At 45.8% G+C, this 24,020-nt stretch overlaps 1 protein-coding gene across 1 annotated transcript in view; it reads right to left on the bottom strand.

Moving 5' to 3' along the window:
* The window catches only part of PTPRT (protein tyrosine phosphatase receptor type T), a gene marked incomplete at both ends in the record, with an annotated part of 469,343 nt that extends 447,047 nt beyond the window's left edge, over positions 1 to 22,296 (bottom strand). Inside the window, one exon of the mRNA XM_084271566.1 lies at positions 22,227 to 22,296. Within this exon, the coding sequence (XP_084127692.1) occupies positions 22,227 to 22,296 (70 nt within the window). The remainder of the gene's footprint in view (positions 1 to 22,226) is intronic.
* Between the last annotated feature and the right edge of the window lie 1,724 nt (positions 22,297 to 24,020).

Below are 24,020 nucleotides of genomic sequence, written 5' to 3'. Positions count from 1 at the left end.
AGGACACATATGTTTAATCAGGGAGAGTTGATTAGGACCATGGCTGAGTGATCATTTATTGACATGTGCATAGAGGGATGGAAACAGAATGGGATAATTGGTTCCTTGCCAGAGTAGCTGGCAATCGTTATTGACCATTTTTTATGTTTGGCCATCAGCCCAAATATAATACCCTAGGTGCCAGAGGAGTGTTACATCCAACTGAAGTGAAGCTACGTGCGTACCTACACATATAGGATTGATCCTTTTAATACTGGGCCAAGCTACTCCCAAAACCTCACTCACTCAGGGCCTCCATCTGCCTAAGTTACACAGCAGTTACACACACACATTATTTTCAGCAATCCAAGCAGAAAAGCATGTTGGCATTAAAAAAAAAAGCCAGCAGGAGTTAGATGCTTTGCAGGCACTTGGTATGAAGCAGTAATCACTGCCTTTCTCTCACAGCCCAATATTGAAACGAGGGAAGAGCAAATGTTTGCTTTGCTGAGAAGGGCAATATTCCAACAGAGGAGACGTGGAACCACCAAATATTGACAGTGTGAGGATTCGCAATCAAAGCGGCATCAGGTCTCTGTCCCTGTTGGAACTTGAACTAAGCACCTTCACCTCCTAGAAGTGCTTGGTCTGTCAGCTGAACTGTTGGTAATAATCCTGTCTGAGGTCTGCAAACAGAGATATCACACTCATAAAAGAAGACCAGAAGAAGAAAGATGGCTTAAAAATTGATGGGACTCATCTGTTGCAACAAAGCTGCGAGTAGGGAATGGGTGTGGGTCAGCTCCAACAAGTCAACAGGAGCTTTTCCATGTATTTCCATGGGCTTTGAAGCAGACCCTTGAGCACAGCTGCTCAGTTGTTAATAAGCTTTTAAATAAATTCAAAGAATGCCTTCATGTCTCCTCTGCACTGCTGCAGTCATATCCAAAATTCAGCTGCTTATGTTTTAATCTGTGAGCAGCAGCAATGAAAGGAGGAGAGAGGGGAAACTGATTTTTTTCAATCTAAAAAACAAAACAAAAAAAACCACAAACTCTCCCCACCCAAGCCTTTTGTCAAGCATCCTTCTCTGTTTACTGGAAATTACCATACCTGAAGAGACTTACAGGCTAAAATTCAGTCTATGGAAAGACCAGAATTTACTTTTCACAGTCAATAGCAAAGAAATTCAAATCTAAATCACAACATTTACTTATGGGATTGCTAATCAACTTTCTGCCTTTGTTAGAATTCTCTTCAAGATGTCCCCAGAAGCTTCTGTCCCCTTTTCTGCTTTGGATTATGTGCACAAGTGTGCATGCACATAGGTGAACCTTTGCAGCTACAAAACGAAGACACAGGAAACCCTGCAGAGTCACAACACAGGCGTGCAGACTGCCAGAACTACAATCAGCTACATTAGTTTAAGTTTTAAATGCCAAGAATGGGATGGGGAGGAGTTGTGTGGTGAAAACCAACCCCAAAGATGTGCTCACATAATTTCTTACTTTGAGGCAGTAAAAGAATGTCTTTGCAGAAGGCTTTGTGGGAACAGGGGGGTAATTCCCAGTGTTGTTTGCTCAGCAGGGATCTCTAGCTTGTGCTGAGAAGTTTTGTGCAGATTAATACCCTTCAATTCAAAAGGAAACCCCCAAGAACATCATTTGCCCCAAACTCTGATTTGGATAAAACTTATAGCTCCATATTTTCTCCCACAATAGAGAATCCACATGGCAGGATGCAGACAGAGAAACAGGACAGAACTTACTTCCAAAGCTCAGATTCCCAGAGCCAGAAGAGTGAAAGCTCCTCTTTCCTATCAAATCCAGAAGTATTCCTGCATAAGCAGACAGCATCCTGACAAGCAGCAGTCAGGGAATATCTGCAGCTGGGCACAGAGGTTTCAAGAGATTCAGGAGAAGGTGCTAAGGAAAAAAATAGTCAGCTATATATGCAAGGCTTTATCTGTATGACAAAACAGCACTGCACTGAGAGAAAGCAATTTAGAAGCTGACATCAACATCCTTGTTCTAATACCACCAAGTTAAAAATCAATAGATTTTAATTGTTCATTGTAAAGTAATGTTTTGTTCTGAATTCAAGCAAAAAGTTTTCCACGCTCTCTGCTGAAGAAAGCTTCTCAACAAGTATTTATTGAGTATTGATCAGGATTTTTCTCATCAGTAAAACAAGCTCAATTTAAATTTCAACTTCAGTCTCCTACAATATAAAACTGGAAAGTTTCTGACTGAAAAACAGAGCAATGCTCTACAAGTACAATCAAAACCTGTATTTTTCTCCTGTCTTCCCACGCCCCCCCAAAAAGGTTTTAGTTTATTAAACAAATTGCCCCCATAACCATATGTCTAAGGGAAGACAGTTCTGTCCAAGAGATCCTGGGCAGCTGTTCAGATGCTTCAGAGCAGACAAAGAGAGGGATGTGTTTACTTAAGTCTTCTTTTTCTTAAACAGATTTAGTTAAAAGTTAGTGGTAGGAAATAAAGGGGCATTAAACAAGGCAACACATCTCTGGATTCCACATTAAGACAACAGGAAAAAAAAATAACTATATTAAGGGGTTTTGCAACTAGATCCCTGCAACTTCAGCTTGCAAGACACATTACAGCTGTTGCTAACTTCCTGGTACCACAGCTCCTTGTCAGGGTTCAGTTTACAGGAATACTGTCACATAATGACATTTCAGCATCTACCTGGCCAGAAATACCAGTTGAGGTTACATTTCACACAGCTGCATTCCTGGTGCCCCAGGGAGAGCTTTGGCTCTCACACCCCCAGGACCTTCCAAGGGCTGATGTTTGTGAGCAAGAGACAGGATCCATCTGTCAGAAGCAGCAAGAGAATCTCTGCCAGCAGATCTGCCATCCTGAGTGGGATCCATCTGAACTAGAGAGTGGAGATTACAGGTTCAGGTAGGGACCAGAGAACAAAGAACAGTGAGCCCAGGAGGGCTGTTGGAATGGCCAGGGCTGGAGCACCTGCCCTAGGAGTAGGTGCCAAGGGGACTGGGCTTTCTCCAAGCAACTCAGAATACCAATAATCACAGGGAAAAATAACCCAAGAATAAGAGTTACCAGTTTTTCAGCTGACCCAGAACATCCCCCACATGGTGTTTTCCTCCTCTTATTTCTTACAGCCTCTGACTTTCCTTCTGCCTCCTTCACACCAATCACATCTAAGGACTCCCTGAAGGCCCTTTACAAAGTCATTCAGTCTCGGGCCATTTATCAGCACATCTGACATCTGCCTCTCACCCAAACTGTGCTCAAAACAGAAGGTACAGAACCAGGGCAGCTTTCAAGATGCATTCAGAAGAGGGATGTAACTCAGCACTACCTTTGTTTCCCCCTTCTGTTTTCCACTGAGGAAAGGGATTTTCTTTCAAGTCCAGAAAAAAAATGCTTCTTGTAGCATAAGTCTTACAGGGAGAGTTCCAAAATCATCTGTGCAACAGTAAGTCACCAAGCAGACTGACAGCCCAGGTCCTCCCATGGTTTCTTAGAAACCCTCACCTTCCTCTGGTGGGTAACAGATTCTTTAGGAAAGCACAGGCAGCACACCATGGCTATGATACTCTGATAAAGAGGTAATTAGCCCTTTCTTACACCCATTTGTAAAGTGCCCAAGCCCATTTCTTCCTCACTCCCTCCTCCTTCCCAGCTCCTCAGATTCCCTTGCACTTTACAACCTGCTCCACTGTTACTGCCCTTCCTTTTATTGCTCTGAAATGAGACCAATGGCCAACATTAGCAGTGATTTAACATGAGGATAACGTTCTGTGTGCATTCCAGGGTTTGCTCATGTAGAGGGAAACTCTCTTGGCCAAACTGAAGACAGTTAGCTCCATCCACAAGTCAATTTTTAAGTGCTGCAGCTATGTCAACAGACCACTGAGTGCAGCACTCTGGAAGGCAGCTGTTCCCCTGCACGTGAGGCCGTTCGGAGCAGCCTGCTGAGCCACAGTACCACCAGCTCCAGGTACAGGCAGGCTCAGTTGTGAGAGTCTGCAGGAGATCAGTGCTACAAAGGCAAACTGAGTTTAACACAGGGGTTTCTGCTACCCACACCTCCAGCCCTGTACTCCCAGGTAACCCTGCCTGAGGGCCCAAGGCCCTAAGGAGCAGGACACATACACTGATAGATCTTTGTGCTAGCCAGGATCACATCTTATAGTAACACAGGGGATTTGTTCCCTTCTCTGCCCACGTGGGTATGAAGTCCCCAGGGTTGGGGCTAACAATGTGGAGCTCTCCAGCTTTGAGCACAAGATGGGACAATATGACTGAGGAACATCCATCATCTGAGCTGTCTCATGGTTTTAAAGACACTGCTGAAGCCAGCCCTGGGCTGGTGGAGGCTGTTACCTTGGGAGTACTCAGATACCCACCAAAACCTCTCTATAGCCAGGCAGGAGTCTGTAAGACCTTAACCACCAGCTGATGCAAACAAGAATAATCATAAACCAGGGGCTCATTCAAGCTCAGGGGAGGAGAGTTTACTGATCTTGTGTTACACCTAAAAGTCCACATAAATGCTTACATCTCTCCTCACCAAAACAGCAAGAGCTTAGAGCAGACAGAAGCCTTGCCTGCCCTGAGGAGCCTTCTCTTACTCTGTTTAATGCAGGTGTTTAAAATACTATTAAATGTGTTTCCCAGGCTACTTATAGTTTACAAACTACTGCAAGCAGGTAGAGTCATATTTCACAAATCATTAAATTTAATAGGGTTGGTCCATGCAGGCAGAGCAGCAACGTGCTCAGTCCTGCAGCAGGAACCAGAACTACTGATGGAACCATTCTTGAACATACAGGAGTAAGCAACTAGAGGCCAGGTAATGCCAAAATGGATTTGGGCAGACATCCCATGTCCACAATCCAGAGCTGAGAACTTCTGCATAGAGTTTTCTCCAGTTAAATTTGTTTCCAACAATGAAGCAGCCCCCCTCTTTGTCACCACAAAGACTGTTACCCTGTTAGATTCAAGGTGTCAACAAATGGAAAAACAAGTTTACAATATAGTGCTGGCAGAAAAAGGATTTTCCTGCAGTCTTGAAGGTGTCAAATGAGCAACATTACTTTGTATCACCGCTTCAAATAAAAAGGTTTAAGCCAAGTAGTTAAACCACCAACAGCCCCAACTCATTCAACATCATATAAGAGAGTAACTTCTTTGTTTTCCAGTTTACAGAACCTGAATGCACTCCAAATTCAGCTCTACGAAGCCAGGCCACCTGGTCAACCTGGAAAATCTGAGTTCTAGCAGCCTTTTCAGGTCACCAGAAGACCTAAATTGTTCAAGGTGCCTTAAAATAGCCTCAGCTTCTACCAGAAAATACTCTAGCTAAATCAGTATTTCACCTACAAATATCTCTACCCTCTTGTATATTGTCTCAAACAAGAATTAGTATGTTTTTCCTTAAATGAAAATATAACAGCAACTGACACACTGATTATTACCTTTCTGTACCTAGTGGACAGCACTGAGACAGTAAATCAGGGTGAGCTAACATAATATACCAATTTATTCAGCAAAGCCAAATATTTGATTAAGCACACACTGAAATTTAATCAAACAAGAACCACCTGGGAAATCCCACCCCATGCATCAGCTGCCTCCAAATAAAATCCTAAAATACATATATATGTACATAAACACACAGCAGGCAGATGAAATATGTAAATCAAGACAGGTATTGCATTGATCTGTGTGAAGAGAGTTAACACACATATATGCATGCACAGATACAAGTATTACAAGAGAAAATTGACATATTGGTGCAAATCCAGTAAGGGTCACAACGGTCATTAAGGGATTAGAGCATCTGATATATGAGGAGAGGCTGAGAGAGCTGGGATAGCTCAGCCTTGAGAAGGCTCATCTTATCAATGCCTAATGAATACCCAATGGGAAGAAATAAAGATTGAGCCAGATTCTTGTCAATGGCATCCAATGAAAGCACAGGAAGCAATTGGGATGAGTTGAAACACATGAAGTTTCATTTAAACATGAGAATAAAAGCTTTTCTACTGTGAGGTGGTCAGATGCTGAAACAGGTTACCCAGGAGAGGCTGGGAGTCTCTATCCTTAGGTATATTCAAAATCCACTTGGACTCATCCCTGAGCAACCTGCACTGGAGGTGATGATCCCATGTTGAGCAGGGGATTGGACTAGACCATCTCCAAAGGTCCTGCCTCACTTGACCACTGCACACTTGCATACCAACATCAATGCTGCTTCATAACACTTTCATCGCTCTCTACAGATACCCAAGCAGCTGCAGATCAAGAACATGGGAAGAACCAGTTTAGGCCTTTTTAAACTGAAGATATCTGCACTGGTCACATAAAGCACACGTGATAAATAAAATAGTAGCTACTTCATGCTGATTTGGGGTGGGGAGGGCAGGGAGATTTAGGGCAGAGTTACAGACATCAGGTTAAATGTGTTGTTTACCAAGAAGGAAAATCCACCAGCATAGCTGAGTAGCATTGTACTTCATTCACAAGCTTGTCATTGACAAAATTGAAAGGAATGACCTGGGTTCACTGTAAGTGCCCCCAATGTCTAAAAGTAACACACAAGTTTTCCTGTGCAACAGACATAGATCAGGCACAAGTGAAAGTCTCACCTCAAATCAATCCTCAACCACCTCTCAAATGGAAACACAAACCCCTTCAACTTTCCCCCTTTTGTATATTTGCTATCACACCACCTTTGTCAAAAGAATGTGTGTCAATACTTGTCATTGAAAGTCAACATCTGTCCTGCCTCAATGTCACCTGCCCCAGAGCACCCTCTGAAAAGGCAAGTTCCAGGACCTATTTGCAATGGGGACCTCCCCAGGCATCTGCCTTGCCAGAGCACCATGACTGTACACCACAGTTCTGGTGCAGTTCCACCACACAAGGCTCCCTGAGGCTGGTTATAGCACAAGTCTGAAACCTGGTAATCCAGTCACTCTCAAGCACCTATGTAGCTACCGAGGAGAGTGAGGTAGTGCTGCAAAGGTCTTCTGCTGGGAGCCCCACTCCAGCTAAATTAAGTGAAAGCCTTGCCAGGCAGTGAGCTGTCTGGGGGGCAGTAGGAAGGAATCAGTATCTGCCTGTATTTAGGCATTTGCATTGGAGTTGCCAAGAGAAGAGCAGCACAGCTTGCACATGGCCATGCACCCAGTTGCTTCTGCCTAAGGAAGCACAAAACCTGTTCTGGGGGAACAAGACACCTGCATCCTTCCATTTCTTAACATGGTTGCACACAGTCCTTGACCCAACGTGTCTCCCTGAAGATAATACAACCACCTTCTCCCAACCACCCCAAACTAAACCAGTGAACCCTCTTGCCTCTCTCTCCCAGAGCTCTGCAGTGAAAGCATGGCTTCATTTCTCACCCTGACTATGAAAGGCAGTGGCAGCACAGAAGTTTAAGATACTAAACTGCAATGTTGTAAAACTCTAGAAGACACAAGTGTTGGTATAGAGTTCTAACAGGTCCTTCTTACAGACCCTGGTGGGACAAACAGGTCTCATTTCAACTGGTTAGTAGGACAGGTGTCTCTTCCTGCAAGGAAGAGCTGTGCATCACAGTTAAGAAACTTTGGAAGGTAATAGGAAACTCTGATTTCATTCAATGGATGACAGTCAAACCTTCTCTACACAGGGAGTAAGCCAGAAAAGACACTGCATGCATACTGCCTTTCATCAGGAGATCCTGAAGTATTTCTAAAGTGCTAATTAAGCATCCCCAGGCCCCTGTGCGAAAGAAAAGAAACATATGTGCCATCTACAATAGACTTGAGACATGGGAAAAATAACTTGCCCAGGGTTATAAAACAAGATGGAGACAGAGGCTGGAACAGAAGACCTGAGCCTCCAATTCCCAAGTCCCTGATCAAAGCATTATAAAATACCCATCTATTCCCTGCCTGAGTGTCTCACAATGCAGAAATTCCTGTGAGTATACAGAGTACTTGGAAGGGAGCATGCTTCTCTCCCCATCTACATGATTTCAGTACAACATTCAATAGGCTGTTTTGTCAAGCTCCAGTTGGCTCAAAAGGGCAAGGCTTCCTTCTCACCCTGAGATTACCAAGTGTAATAACAGCAAGTCAGAGCCCTTCAATTCTCCTGGAAAACCAGGAGTGCAGAGGGCCACAGTATCCTCACTTCTAAAAGATTAATTAACAGTGAAGTACCAGAAAAGACCAGGAGAGGGGAAGACCTTGATTCCCACTAGTCTTCAATACATTTTCTTTAAATCATTTCCCTTGTGTAATTATACTTATATCACAGATAACATTATTGTACTCAGTTTGCCTTGCTATAAAACGGCAGTGTAAACTTTTTCCTCCTCCTTAATAACTTTGATTCCAAAGATACTATCTGAAGAGAAGTTCCTGAGGAACAATGTTCAATAAAACATATAATTCATGCTTATTTACTTGCTTTTTAAAATATTAAAGTAGAAAGAAGGGAGTAGAAAGAGTCAAGGTCAACTCCCACAAAAACACCAGCTTGAATACACAATTCCTGCTCCCATTACTTGGTGCTGTTTCATTGCTGTGTCCTACAGACTCATAATACCAATAAACTGCAGTTAGTCTCCAGGCTTCTGGTTTGTCCTGAGTTCTTATTAAAAATAATCTCTTCCTGACCAATTAACTAAGTCAGCTTTCTGACACAGGCACCCCAAAACGTGACAGCCTTTTCCTCCCAGCACAAGTTAAATGCCAGTAAAAACCTAAACACACAGCAGCAAAAAAGCAAATGTGTTAACCCCACCACATTCCTCCCAGTCACAAACTTCTCCCACCTCATCGAGAACCTCGGTGTGTGTACTCACCAGAAGGTACTCCAGTTTTTCTTCCTTTCTCACTCTCCTTAGCAGGAGGGTGTTGCAGCAAAGAAGACTTTAGAGGAAGCTCCTAAGTAAATCCCTTCACCTTTACAGCCTCAGAACAAAGCTGATCTACGTATTCATTAGGCATATGTTAGAATCACTCATAGAATCATTAAGGTTGGAAAAGACTTTTGAGATCATCTAGTCCAACCATCCCCTACCACCTCTATCACTCACTAACCCATTGTCCCTCAGTAACTCATCCAGCCTTTCCTTGAACAGCCTGAGTGATGGTGACTCCACCACCTCCCTAGAGCTGGTTGCCAAGAGAGGTCACAGAGTCCTTGTCCCTAAGGGTGTTCACAGCACATACCTACTGTTGCATCACAACTCTCTCCTAGAACATCACCTAACAACACTGATAGTTGTGACAGGAAACACACTGGATGTGGGAGGAACTAATGGCTGCTATGTGTGGCTTGGAAGATCAGAGTAAGGAAAGTGATTGGAAAGCCTGGAGGGTGTAAAGAAAAAGGATGAAGCTTTGAGGGAACCCATTATTTGTTCTCTTTAACACTGAGATGATGTAAATAGAGAACAGAAACAAAAGAATAGAATTGCAGTTAGTTTTCAGAAGACTCCGGTGCTCTCAAGATGACTGATCAACACAGTCTGTTTTCCCACCTTTTCTCTTTAATGGGATTAAAATAATCAATTATTCCATTTAATTGCTACAGCACTGGTTTCCCTCCCAGCTTTCTACTGTTTTGGTTAAAGCAAACAAAGCAAAGGATGACCTTAACTGCATACATGAAGCTGACCGATTTCAACAAGAAATAGGAGGGCCCCACGAAGCATCATGTAATAACCAGATTTATAAACAATCATAAACCTGAAATTCCAATTCATAATCCAACTGTCTGCTTGCAAGTCTAAACCACAATACTATTGTTCACATCCCTCTACAATCACCTTGCCAAGCAGATGCTTGCAGAGCTCCTTGCCCAAGTATCCAAATTTTTGCTCATGAGCCTACTTATGGATTCTGGGGTGATGGGGGGAAGGATAAAAACAGGTAGGGTATTGCAGTTATACTAGCCAGCTCTGTGACTGCAAAGCAGCACACAAAAGCCAACACTAGTACACTCATTAAGTCAAAAAGAAAATCCAAGTTACTGTCCAGCTCTTACTGGCAATGGGCTTCCCTATCACAAGGGGAGACTAAGAAAAAGGTAACATTGTTAACATTCATAAAAATCAGCCTCTCTGAAGGGTATTAATTTCTCTAGCAGAAGACTGTCCCCAAAATCTGTATCAATCTTCTTGTAGATTTGACTTTAAAAGGAATTACCTCATCACATACTGGTTTCTGCCACGGGACCTTTTGTTGCTCCATGCAAAAGATGGATGGAACTTGCTGGATGTGCAGCTACTCAAGATTTTGTTTTATTCTTATTGTTAGCTCCATGGCCCCATACATTATTTACTGCGTGCTATGCAAACTGATCTCCACTGAGAGAATTATTAATTTCCTCTTGAATTTCTCTACAGCTACAGAATTTCTGCCCCTTACAAACATCTGCAGATGCACTCGCTCACTGCTCCACCTCACAGCACCATGGCCAAGCCTTCCCTCTTCAGGGATGCAAAGGGGGATTAAGGGAAGATGCCCATGTTCCCCATCTGAAGCACCTGGGGATTTTCAGGGTCCTCAGGAAGCTGCATCAATCCCACAACACATGGGAAAGGGCAGCACTGATTTCAGCTGCAGATAGGACTTCTAAAGCCCTTTCAGACATCCAAGGGCCTTAGCTCATGCCCTTCAGGGTAAGAGCCAGTGCTCCCCTGCCAAAGCTTGGCTCAAACATCTGGCCCAGAATAATTCAGGAACTTTGATGCAGAAATAAGGCATCAAATGCCCATCACTCCTCTCACACTTGTACATTATTGGCTATTTAAGCACCTACAAACCATACAGGGTGTTCGTAGTCCAGGTTTGTTTCAAAAACTGAACCACTCCCTGTTTGTCCCCCCAGATGGATCAAATCTGGACAGACATGGGAGGAATTCCCACAGGGACATGATGCAATCTGGACTTCACCATGATACTGCTGATATTTAACAGACACAACAGCTTTACTCAGACAAATGAAAAACTGCTGAGAAGCACCAGCATGAGTTAAGCACCACACTTAACTGCACACTGAATACAGCCCACTTTTCCCCCCTGCCCCCAGCATACTTCCTCCTCTCCCTCCCCAACAGCATTGGAAGAAAGTTATAGAAATTTAAAGAAAAAAGCATGCAGTGGATTATTCCATTTGTTTTCTCAGAGACTGCAGAACCTTTTTTCCCCTCTACAGAAGATAGTCAATTATTTTGTCCCATCTAAATTAAAATTACTCTGGCAACAGAGTTTCCACAATTTCTTTTGGGACACAATTCCACAGCCTCATGGGTCTGCAATAAGATTTCTCCTAATGCTCAAAGCAAATTATTCTCTGGTTTAATCTCATTCTGTTACTCTCTGTGCACCCTTCCCTTCCTCTGAGGTGCTCTCCCTTCCACAGCTCTATTCTCAGTTACAGGTCCAGGAGCTAAATGTATTTAGATATTGTAAATCTTTGCTCAAAAGTGGAGAAACTGCTGTCACTTGTAGTTACTCTCAATACTTTAATTTGTCACTCTCAGGAACAAGTTGATGTTCAGAGCTGAGGGGAATATTCCAGACAGAAGAAAATCCCAGACATACACTTTTTAAAGCTACATACACAGCAGGTGGCATATTTTGCCTTCAGTGTACTTGCTTCTTTTCAAATTCATATTCAGTTGCATGCGAATATGCTGTCAATTGTCAGTCCTCTCAAAATCTCAGCATTAATCACTCCCAGGCTTCTCCCATCCACGCCAAATAACTTTGTATGCATTTACTCTGGATCTATATTTAAATACTTCCCAAAATAGGGGCTAAATTTCTGCTTTCAATCCTTAACTCTGACATTATTTCCCCAGTTTGCAGTTCTTTAAAACTTCCCTTCATTAAGGAAAAGCATACAAAGGAACTACTCCCAGTTTACTCCTGAAATTTAAAGGAAATTTTGTCTGAAGTCTGAACCTGATGAGTAACCTTTCTGCCATCCCCTGTGCTACAGGGAAGCGAGTTCTGTGTAAATGGTTACACAAAGTATATGACCAAAGCACTCCTCCTGTACTCACTTCAGAAATCTTGGTGTGAATTAGACTTGGCAAGCAGGAAACACTCCAAATTTGTCATGTATTGATAATACTTCCTGTGTGCTCCAGACCCCAGACATCCACAAATCACCCCGAAGTCAGTAACCACTGGGAATTACACTGACACCAGGACAGTGAAACTCTACCTCTCATTTAGTCAGCCTCCTCTCAGCAGTACAGGTTCATAGGCATGCAGAGCTTGATTTTTTGGGGGGAGAAGAACACTCCTCTCCTGCTCATGCTTTACATCAACACAGGCACAGGAACCACTGGAAGGAAGAGAAATCCTCTTCAACGCACCAGGGAAGTGATTGAACACAGCTAGCTGCTGAGTGACCCTCAGCCACCACCAAGACTATGTTCCAAAACATTACTTCTCAGCCGTTTTGAGAATCAATTTAGCTACACAAGCAGCAAAGTGCAGGAGTAAAGCAGATGCCCACCACAGCTACACACTGTATCCTAATCCCTTACACTAAAAATGCACAGAAGTGTAAGTAACCACATCGTGGAACATTAAAAACTTTGGCACATGGAGAAGCTCTAGAACAAAAGATGCAGAGCTGAGAGTACTTTAAAGGGGTTATTTTTGCTTCGAAGGTTCATTTAAGGACAATTAATTATACTTTCTTATTTTGTGCAGGCTCTGGCCTTGGCAGTCTCCAGGGTTATCCCGGTGCCAACAGAGACAGCGTGTTTGTTTATTCCCAAGCTTTCTGCTTCTCTGATTATTGCTACCACGTGCTGATCTTTGTTAGTACATACACCATCTCCCACTTTTTTTAATCATAAAAATGTATTTACTGTTTATCTAGGAGACCCTATTGCTAGCAAAAATAATTTACTCAGGAAGCTGGAGCAGTGCCTTGACTGTCATTTTCAGAGCAGAAAGAAAGCCCTCTGAAAAATATACACAGGGCACCCTTACAAGATTTATTGAAACCTATTATTTTGAACTAGATTATATATTTTTTTTTAATTTTTTTTTTTAATTCATGCTGGAATGTTTGAAGCTCAAGGACTGCAGAGGAACTGCTTGTTTGAGAACAGCTGCTTTCCTACAAGTTGATTTTCAGGTCACATTTGTGGAAACGTCTCAACACTCCTATATTTAATGAAACCTTTTATTTTTTCTACCCATAATAATTAAATAGTTGGTCCAAGTCAAGCAGGCAACATCCACATAGTCAACAGCATCCCCATCAATAACAGTCTGCATGGGTTTGTGTGCAGGAGTACCACAAAATTAATTGCTGGGGAGTGAACTGGCCATCGCTGCTTCCTTACCTGCCTTCTGCAGGCAGGACACAAGAGAAGCGCTGCAGGGCTCCTTGGAGAGATCCATTTGCCCTAAAGGGAATGAGTCAGTGCTAGCACGAGCAGCCAGACCACAGGAGCACAGAATGCTGGAAGCCACCAATCTCAAAGTCAAATTTGTCAGAAGATTAATCCTGGTTAGTCAGGGCCAACAATACAACAGCAGAAAAAAAAAAAAAAAAACAAAAAAAAAGGCAAAGGTCTGTATCACACTAACACTGAAGTTCAAAGGAAGTGTTTTTTTAAAGGGAAGGGGTAAAGATGAACATATGGCTTTAGCCCACCCATGGACATAAGGATTTCTGGGCAGTCAGTCTGGTTTGGCTGCTGCACAAAACTGCACATCACATCTGGGCACAGGCTGGGGAGTGAGCCCAGAGATGGCCAAGGTACCCCCAGCCAGCTGCTGTCCCAATGAGCTACTCTAGCACAGATAGGGAACAGCAGAGGACAAACATATCCATGTCTTTCCCATTGCATGGTTATTCTTTTCCATGAACAGCATGCAACTGTGCTACGAACAGGGTATGACCTCCAAAACAGCAGCTGAGCTACAGCAACAACCAAAGCTGCTTCTGTGTCTTAGGCTCTTAGAATATTAGTGCCTGGAAAATTTAGTGTAAAGCTCAAACACGCCTCCAGGCAAACTTAAACCAGCTTACTAGCAAATTCATAACATTCCCATCAGCTTGGTTTATGAAGAGATGCTCAACCAGCCTGAGAAACACTCAGTGAAATTCAGGAAGGACAACAAAAACTAGACACTGCAGCCTGTGGCTCAGCCTGAGGACCAAAGCTTGCAGCAATGAGCTATCTAGCAATAAGTCTGGCTGACACTTAACTTCCAGGAAAGGAGACAGAGACTATAACAGCAACAGCCACCCTCCCAGTCTGCAAGCATCAGGAACTGCTGCCAATTTCTGAGCTTTATTTTAGCTCTGCTTCCTCACCGCTTCTACCCCATCAGCCTTCTCTTACCTTTCACATTTCTCTTTATACTCTCTCCTCACCCTAATGCTATAACCTCACCACACTCACCTTCTCATCACCTTCCCCATCACCAACCCCCAGCCCAAACCCACCAGCATCTTGCCCGCTGCCACCCGTGCTGCTCAGCAGCCACACCACTCCCAGTTCTTCTGCTGTTTCTCTCTTACAACCACACGATGAAACCGTTCTTCAGGGTACAGAAATGAGTCATTTGTGCCTCTGAAGCATTTAACACAGTTGGCTCTTCAGATGTTTCAAAGTTACTATGCAATAAAGCAATCACATTAGGTTTAATAAACAATAATGAGGAAAAAAGGGACTTCCTATTAAAGATGCTCACTGGAGATGGCTTGATACTGTTGCAAACTGACAACAGCCCATCAGGTCCAGAATGAGAAGGAAAGGACCAAGCCCTCCTCTGCTCAGCTGGCTTACAAGCACCCCCAAGCTAAAAGCCACAGAAAGCAGGTCCCTGCTCCCACAGGAGCACAGGTATGTACATCCACCTCTTGCAAACAGGCAGAGGGGCATGGAAAACACAAGGAGGAGCTGGGGCACATTTATATTGGTGTTTTTCAGTTTGTGGGCACTGAGAGAGCAGAGTAACCAATTTTTATTTACACCAGCCTGTTGCAATCAAGCACAGAGCTACATACATGCAGCCACTCCACTTTTGTCTTCAGATGCATGGCTAGAAGAGGTATATTTAAAAAAAACCTGAACAAACCAAAAGAAAATCAAAACATGAACTCTTTCCCTGAGAACCAGCTGGCTGTGGTGGAAATACATCCCATTTTACAGTTCCATCAACAGCAGTTCCTATCAGAGCATTGAATTCACACCTAGAAACACAGAATAAGATTTGGGCTGCCAGCATGTAAACGGGTGCACGTTGACAGAAAATCCCTATTCTAGAGAAATGAACCATCAAGCACAGCAGCTTCCCATCTTGCTGACAGAAGAGCTCTTCTGCTTATCCAGCAAATACCACTGCAATTCCACTAAACGTATCTGTAAAGGAGGAAAGACCAATCTATACAACAGTCAAATTGCTTTGGTTCCCTTGCTCCCCCACCGCATCTTCAGGCTCTACCTCTCCCGGGTGGTTGCAGCCACACACACTTTTTGCCAAGAGAAACTTTTAGCAATATTATCTTCTTAACTAAACACACCCACGTGGCACCAATACCAATTCTCAGCTCCTTGCTTTTAAAAAAGGGATCCAAAAGCACACTGCACACACTGGCTCTGTTTTGCTATTTAGGCTTTTTTTTCCCACACTATTTTGAAAAACTTGTCCTCTGTTACAGAGGAGCTGTCCTTTGAGTCTATACTAAGGGAATGAAGATTCACACATCCACAGATTAAGGTTGTTCCAGTAACAGCAACAAATTGTAAGGTACTGGAGTCAGAAGCACAACATTTCAAGAGCATCATCCCCGGTACAGTGTGAAACCCTACTTGTGCTCAAGTAGGTAATGATATTTTCTTCAAATTCAAAGATTCCCAACATAGAAACAGAAAAATCCTGGATTAATTTGTAATACTCTTGATATTGCTGTTCTTTACAGCATTGCAGAGGACAAGTAGCAAAACTGCCCTTTCTTCAACCTACAGCTGAATTAGCAGCCAAGAGCTGCATCCCCATCACTTCACAGAGTTACTACCTGGGAGTGAAGCAAGGATTATGACAAGGATGTACATAAAAACACATGGTAAACTGTTTCCTCTTATGTGGGACCTGAAGACACTTCAGCTCACAAAAGATGAGCTATGGGACACTGCAAGTGTTTCCAGTGCAAAGGAAACCGCATAGCCAAAGATATTTGTGTGACTATAGATTGTTCAAGCTGCAGCATCCATCTGCACCCACACATCATCAGCTGTCAAACCCCACCGCCCTCCTGAAATGAATGAAAAGAGATCAAGGAACAAGAGCCAGGCCCCATCCTCCCAAAATTCACAAGCAGCTCAATCATTCTTTAACTCCATGAGCTGCACTGCTTCAAGCTGTGCCAGAATTCAATAAGTCAGCTTGAATTCCCAAGCCCGCAGTCCCAGGGAGATCTATCTGGAGAAGAAATCAAGGGGCTGGCCTTTGATTTACAAGCACTAGTTAAAAGAAAACAGGAAATCCAGGAGACCAAGCACCAAGTACATTCCCTCTTCCTGGGGTTTCTGTCCTAGTTACTGGGCCTTGTTCACAGGGGGACATGCTTGTGCTCTCCAGAAATACATCATCTGTAACCCCAGCATTCAACAACATATACAGTCATCTTTATCCAAAGGTCATAGAATCACAGAATCATAGGGATTGGAAGGGACCTCCAGAGATCATCGGGTCCAACCCCCAATCATAGAATGGTCTGGGTTGGAAGGGACCCCAAGGATCATACAGTTCCAACCCCCAGCCACAGGTCCTCAGTTGCTTTAACTGACTTACCAGCATCTGCATCTGGAATGTGCAATACTGGCCATCCAGCTCACAAAGCTTCCAAACATCTCTGAACTGTGGTATGATTGATGGGATGTATTTATCGGATATTAAAAAACAAGTGGGTCTGATTAAATGATGTATAGTCTGATTAAGACAGTAATTGTCTCTTCCACCATGAAGATATACGATCTTTCGAGCCTGCAATAACGAACACTAGAAGCAATTGCTTGTTACATAATTGTGAGCGTATGGAAAGATCAGGCTGGGCTGTAAGAAGCCCTTACTGATGCCTCCAGCAGCATTCGCCTTCAAGTGTCTGCTTTGGTGTACACGGGGTTGCTCTTCACCTTTGAGTTTGGCTGGAAGGAGCTAGGAGGTGGGAGGCAAGTGGCTTTCCGAAGTATGGGGATACACAGGGACAAGGAGGCAAGAGGTCAGATGGGAAAGGATTTCCCTCCCAAAGCAAATGAAGTGATACCCAAGCAGCACTAGCCAGTACAAACAGGGAACACACCCAGCAGAAGAAAAATCAGAGCACTGGGAAACAAGAATAGTACCACAAACAAGCAACTCTTGGCCAAACACACCGGCTTGAATGAGCCCAGCGATACCTGCTCCATAAAACGTTCAGGAATACTGTAAGAGCCAAGTGCACAGGAACCTTCTGAAGAATGGCAGCAGAGTGCCAAGAAACATCAACCCACGAGCTGTTCTCCAGGGAAGTGGAGCTCTCCAGTACAGAGGCCACAGGAGGTTCCTCGCATCGCAGCGGGAACCTGACTACCACTTGGGTCTGTTTTTAGCAGAGGGCGACCGCTGCTGCTCTTTAAACTCTCTCCAAGGAGAGTCTCATCTGTGAACACCTACCAGCACGTTTCAGGAGGTTCATTACATGTTTTATCTATCTGCTACAAGACACTGAGGAAACAGACTGAAGCATTTTCCATAAAAAAGAATTAAGAAATCTCTTTAAAGGACATAAGCTTTATATAGCAACACACACACGCTCCTGCTGCTCGTCACCCAAACATCATGAGAGTTTTTATGAATGTTAACTAGGCTCCAGCATCTCTGTGACAAAACAGATCAGTATTGTTGCTTACTGCTCACAGTAGTGAGCAAATCCATATATACCTCCATCAGATTTTGGTAGGTAGATTTCAGATTACATCTGCTTTGGGTTTTTCCCCCCCTTATTAGGGCCACATTAAGTGAGTCTCAAATTGCTCATTGCCAAAATATTGAAGCTCCAGCACTAACTTGGTACATCTCTCCAATTCTACATTCAGCATTTTCCATTCAAGCAAAGAACAATACCTGCCAATACACATTAATTTGCCTCATTTATAAAAACTACAATGAGAATTACCAGAGGCATAAAACAACTATTATGATAAATAATGAGCTTAAAAAAAACAACCCATACAGAGAATCAGAGACACTGATCCTCCTATGCAGAATGCGATTCAAAAGGAGGATTGTCAGTGCAATGCTGAACAGATCAATTTATTTCCCTTTCTTTTCTCCACTTAACTAGATTTTACATGCAAAAGTCATTGTTCCCGTAAGAAACATCCCTTGTCCATATCTTTGAGGTTCACAAAGCCTCAGACCTACATCTTTACCACTATACGGGTTTCCATGGCAACAGATGATGGTGCCTTCTAAAAAAATACTATAATATTCTACAATAAGTGTCCCAAATCATTCCCATAATATTAATGAAAACTAGAGCATGTGGGCCTGCACATAGAACACAGCAGACCAAAAAAAAAGTACAATTAAACAAAAAAAGCAGAGCTGAGGGACCTCAGAAGGGTGGAGGGTAGGAAGAGGGCTCTGCCTCTGTAAAAAGAGAGGGATTATCACTCAGACTCACATCTGCCTTGGCACCCAGGCTGCCCTGTCGCTGTCGAAACAGGCAGCTTCACGTCACCACCTTTTTAATATTAATTGTTTATGTATTAGAAAGCAAATTAAGCCAGCCAAGAATGAAAAATAAAGTTGAATTGTAGTGCTAACAGCTCCCCAGAGGGAGTGAAAAGTGATTATGGAGTTAAATGGCTGCGTTGTTAACAATTGCCACACAGAGTATCTTGCTCAGGAACATCCATTTTTCATTGCCAATTTACTGACAGCAAAATCTGTGAGTAAATGAACTCCCAGTAAATTCATCTTCCTCCCTCCCCTCTCCCCCCCGCCCCCCAAATTTCCTTGCAGCCTGTGCCCTTGCCCGAACAAACCATGTTTGTCCCTTCCCTGGGCAAACCACATGCAATGAGACATCAGTTGGGGCAGCAGTCAGTGAAAGCCAACAGCTACACATCCAGTTGGGAGCTCGACCAGAGAAACAAGGAGCAGGATCATGAAAAGAAATAAAACACTCATATAAAAAAAAACCCAAGCATTAGGGTAATCTGGTGCTCAGGTGAGGGGTCCCAATGGAAAGCCCACTCTCCTACTTTCCCCAAATGCTTTTTCACAGCTCCAGGTGATTCTAATCTCTCAATTCTTCACTCTGTTGTGTGAGAAGCTCACACAGAACAGACTGGAGCAGAGCACACAGCAACTGTGAGAATGCTCTGTGTATTTGGGGGGGAGAACAGCTGCACACGTGCTTTACAGGAAAAAACTTCCCTATAAGCAAAGTTCCTTAATTTCTGAAAACCTGAAAGAAATTATCAGCAATTACTAGAATTATCTGGCATTACTTCTGTCTCTTCTGTGGGAAAGTGGATGAATTAAATTACTAGCTGACCCCAAAGCTGACAAAGTTCAGAACCTCAAAAGCACAGCTTCAGCTATAAATAAATAGAGACTGCAGGCAACCGAAAGGCATTGCTGGGGAGAAGAGTTATAAATAGAGCAATACAGAAATTACAGAAAGAAGTAAGTGTTAAACCAGCTCCCTTGATACAAAACTAGGTATTCCAGGAAGAATTGCCTTCTGCCGTCACTTCATGGTATTCCTGATGTTCTATGCTGTGGGTAATGCAAAGCAGCAGCTGCAGTTGTGCAAGTTGGGGAGGGATGAAATAGCATCTTGTCTCAGTTTGTGCCTTTCCCACTCCTTAACCCAACTATCGCATAAGAAAATAAATCAAAAAAAACCCCAGCCAACTACTTCGCAGGGTGATTTTTCGATATGTTTAACAAAAAGGCTGCTGAATAAACGCTTTAGGCTTTGAAAAAATAATTCAATCAGAAAGAGACAGGAGGCATTTGCATCCTTATAGTTATGGAGACAGCACCACCCCATGGAAGCTGCGAGAGTGCACCGGCGGCATCAGCGGGGCCCCAAACTTCACCGGAATTCTGGAGACAAAGCGCGTGGGGGAAAACTCGGGGGTTACACTAAAAATATCAGCTCTATGGACTGAGCGCAGCCCGCTACGCTTCCTACCAGGCATGGAGGCCAAGAGGAGAAACTTTGCTTTTTAGCTTCACCCAGAGAAGCAGCACAGAAGATCCTGAGACTCGGCTCCTCGTGTTTTGGGGGGCAAGCAGCACCCCGAGACGGGGAGCTGGGAGGTGACACTACCGGTTAGAAAGCCTCGGGGTCACTATTTGTACCGAAAGGATGATTGAAACGAAATATTTCATGGCTTTCTGAAAACAAAACCAACCAGCCAGCCCCTAAGTTCGCATGTGTTCCACCTCCCAAAGCCCCTATTACTCCGTCCTTTCCTCCAAGCGTTCTCTGCCCCCTTCAAACTTTGCCATGTTCCCAAGCACCCTCCTTTGCAAGCACCTGGCTACGTGATTCATCAGAAGCCGAGGATCTCGTCTGAATTGACGTGACAAGTGTCAAGAACACGAAAACACAGTTGTAAGAGAGAAAAGAAGGAAAAGAGGGGGGGAAGCTCCACATATTGCTTACTCAGAGCAGCTCTTTAACTAGGTTAGATTTCCCAGCCTTTCTAATAAATCTGTGGATCGGTGCAGTTGCCTAGCAATATAAACAAGATACCACGGGGGTGTTAAGCCACGAGGGATTGATTACAGCATCCACATCCCCGAGCTGACCGGGGTCTCCTCAGCACACCCCAAACTTTGGGGCCACATTGCACTGATGAGTTAAAGGTATATACACGGTGCTCCAGCTGCATGCTCAGCATCTCCTACACTCTGCACTATTTTTGTTTTAAGGCAGCCAAAGCCATCAGAGCTCTCAGGCTTAACGAAGAAAAAATCTTCCACTCTTTGAAATGAGCTAAACTTGGGCATGTTGGAGGTATGAAAGCGAGCATCAGGGCACGGAGATTTATCCCTAGGTGCAGCTGCAGGGAGAATTTTTACTTGTCTTAAATACACAGACAGGAAAAATAAATAAAAATGTTTTAAAAAACCTTTTAGAAAGCTAGATATGTAAGTCAGGAGATAAAGTTATAACTGGTTATTTTTTAATATAAAGAAAAACCACGACGAGAGAAAATAAAAGCCGTATTAAAAGATCCAAGGGAAAAAACAAAGCCACACATGTATTTGGTTTACCTACATGAGAGTACAAGAGGAGAAAGCTAGCTCGATAAGCACCTGTCATCTCCAAGTAATTCAAACTACGCCTAAAGGAACTTGGAGGAGGAGGAAAATAGCTGGCTGCTATTAATGTACACATGCCATGGAGCAAAGTATTCCTTAACATCAGTGGCAGGGAAAGCGACAACTGGGAAGGCGCCAGTCCGAGTAGCTGAGACCCCCGAGAAAGTTACTTGAGCTGTGAGATGCGAGGGGAGGAAAAACTGCCGGTAAACTTCTGAGAAGAGCCCCAAGCCCCAGCGACGGGCTGAGGGAAAAGGCACCGACTCCCCGAGCTGTCCAGCCTCCAGCACCCAACTCCCGGCTTAGACTAGGAAAGGACCGTTTGCTGCCACAAAAAAAGAGGTCTCAAGTGTCGCGAATCCAAGAATAAAGGCGATGCTTCCGCCTCACAGCACGCCAACTTTCCGAGGAGCCAGCCTCCCCGGTCCGAAGCGCGCATCCCCGCGGAGCCCAGCGCGCACGGCGAAACCCGCCACAGCCCGGCACCGGCTCCGCGGCAGCGCCGGGGCTCGGCCAGCGAGCGCGCCTCGCCGGAGAGCGACTTTTAACAAGCCTGCTCCTTCCCCCGCCGACCAGCCGCCTTCCCAGGCGCGTTTCCATCCCCGCCGGCTCCGGGGACCGCACGGGGAGCGGCTCCCTGCGAGGCCGAGGGGCTGGAAGGAAGGGACGAGGCGAAGAGTTGGGGGCTGGCGGGAAGCGCTGCCTGCCCCGGGGCTCGCACGCCCCGCAGCGGGGGGGATGGATGCCCCGGAGGGTGGGGAGGGGGGGAGCTGGAGAGGGAACCGAGCAAGGAACCGGTCGGCGGGGAGAGCCGCACCGCGGGGGAGCGGGCAGCCTCGGCGGGGCTGCGGGCGGGCCGGGCAGCACTCACCTGCGAAGACCTGTCCCTCCGCCTTGGGCAAGAGCTGCAGGAGAAAGACGATCGCGGCGACGCCGGTCATCCTTCCCCGGAGTTCACCTGCCCTCCCCGCTGCTGCCGCGGTGCCGCTGCCTCCCTGAAAATATCCCCCGCATTGGTGGCTCGGGCGCGGCGGCGGCGGCCCCGGCAGCCGGAGCCGCGGTGCCGTTCGGAGGAGCCGCCGAAGTGGCGGCGGGAGGCGCGGGGAGCGGGCGGGAGGCGGGCGGGAGGCTCCCCCCGAGCCCAGCGCCGGCCGCGCCCGCGCAGAGCCGGCCCCGCTGCCCCGCCGCGGCGAGGGGCAGCAACCCCCGGTGCCCCCTCCCACGGATTAAAAGGCTTCCTCAGTGGCTGGGCAGGGGGGTGGTTTCGGGTTGGTTGGGTGGGTTTTTTTAATCCCTTTTCAAGCCCAGCTGCACACACAGAAATCTCCTATCGGCAGCGGCTTGCAAAGTACAGCATCTTGCCAGCAAATCTAGGTTTCCTGCTCCTGCCCTGTTTCCAGCGGGGAGGGAGAGTAAATGCAGGGTGTTGCATGAACCGGAGGATGGGATTGTGGCTGGGCGCGGGGATGGGGAGGGAGGGAGCGACCCTCTGCTAGAGCCAGGCGGGTGAGAAACTGCAGCTTTCAGAGGGTCCTTTGTCGGAGCGGCTGTTAGGAGCAGCTTTACGGGCATGTGCAGCTGAAAATAGTAATTTCCGCGATTATTCACTTTACTTTCGGAGAGCCAGCTGCTAAATACCTAATCACACCGGGTAGGCTTTGCACGGTCAGGGACAGTCTTGAACAACGTTCTAAAGCAATCGCCTTCCACGGGCAACTTCTTTACCAAAAAAGCATGCCTCTCGCAAGGAGGGGACACGGCACGACACGGACGGGGACTACAGAACGAGAGCGATATCCATCAGCCATCTGAGCTGGAATTCGCACAGGAGAAGCAAAGCTGTACCACCGCCAGGATAAAGCCCCTGTGCAGTTCCCCGCTACGGAGATGATTATTTGAGACAGTAACTCAACTTCCAGGAGGCGTTCCAGCGGCGCCGGGCACGCTTTCGCTCACAGCGCTCCAGGTTTAACCGAGCGCCGTTTCCTCATTAAACCTAACGCTGCCCCTCGGGCCGTGTAACCCCCCTCCCCGGCCCCCGCAGCCCCCTTCGCTCCGACCGCGGACGGCACCGGCGGGGTCCGCCCGTAGGGGGGGGTGTTGTACCGGCGGTGGGTCCCCCGCCCCGCCCGCTCCCCTCGGCTGCGGGGACGGACGGAGCCTCCGAGACCCGCGGCCCGACGGCAGGACCCAGCGAGCGGGGCCGGGCCCGCGGCACCGGGCCGCTCCCGGGCTCTGCTTTCGGCCCGGGCCCGGAGCCGGGAGAGAAACGAGCCGGGCTGCGCTTAAAGCCGCCGGTTTGCATTTCACGTGAAACACCCCAGGGCTCCAGAGCCTTACGAGTCGCACACGAAGCGCGAGGATGGTTTTCCCCGAGGGCTCTGGAAGCCCACAGGAGCCATCCCGGCACGTTCTGACCAGGGACACATTTCTGCCTCCCTGAAGGCATCGCAGACACACAGCAGCCCACCCACCCCGTGCCTCCTCGGGCAGAGCGAGGGGTGTAGCAGGGCCACAGCACCCTGAAGGCAGCAGGGAGAAGGCAAACAACCGGCAGTAGAGGGAGAGTACTGCTTACAAACAGAGCACACACCCAGCTGTCACCCTTACCTGTTCAATGACTAGGAAAGACCAAAAAACCCACCAAACCCCAAGTGTCATGTTC

This window comes from Gallinula chloropus (assembly GCF_964237585.1).
Source record: "Gallinula chloropus genome assembly, chromosome: 16".
Taxonomy (NCBI): domain Eukaryota; kingdom Metazoa; phylum Chordata; class Aves; order Gruiformes; family Rallidae; genus Gallinula; species Gallinula chloropus.
This window is presented reverse-complemented; position numbering and strand designations above follow the sequence as displayed.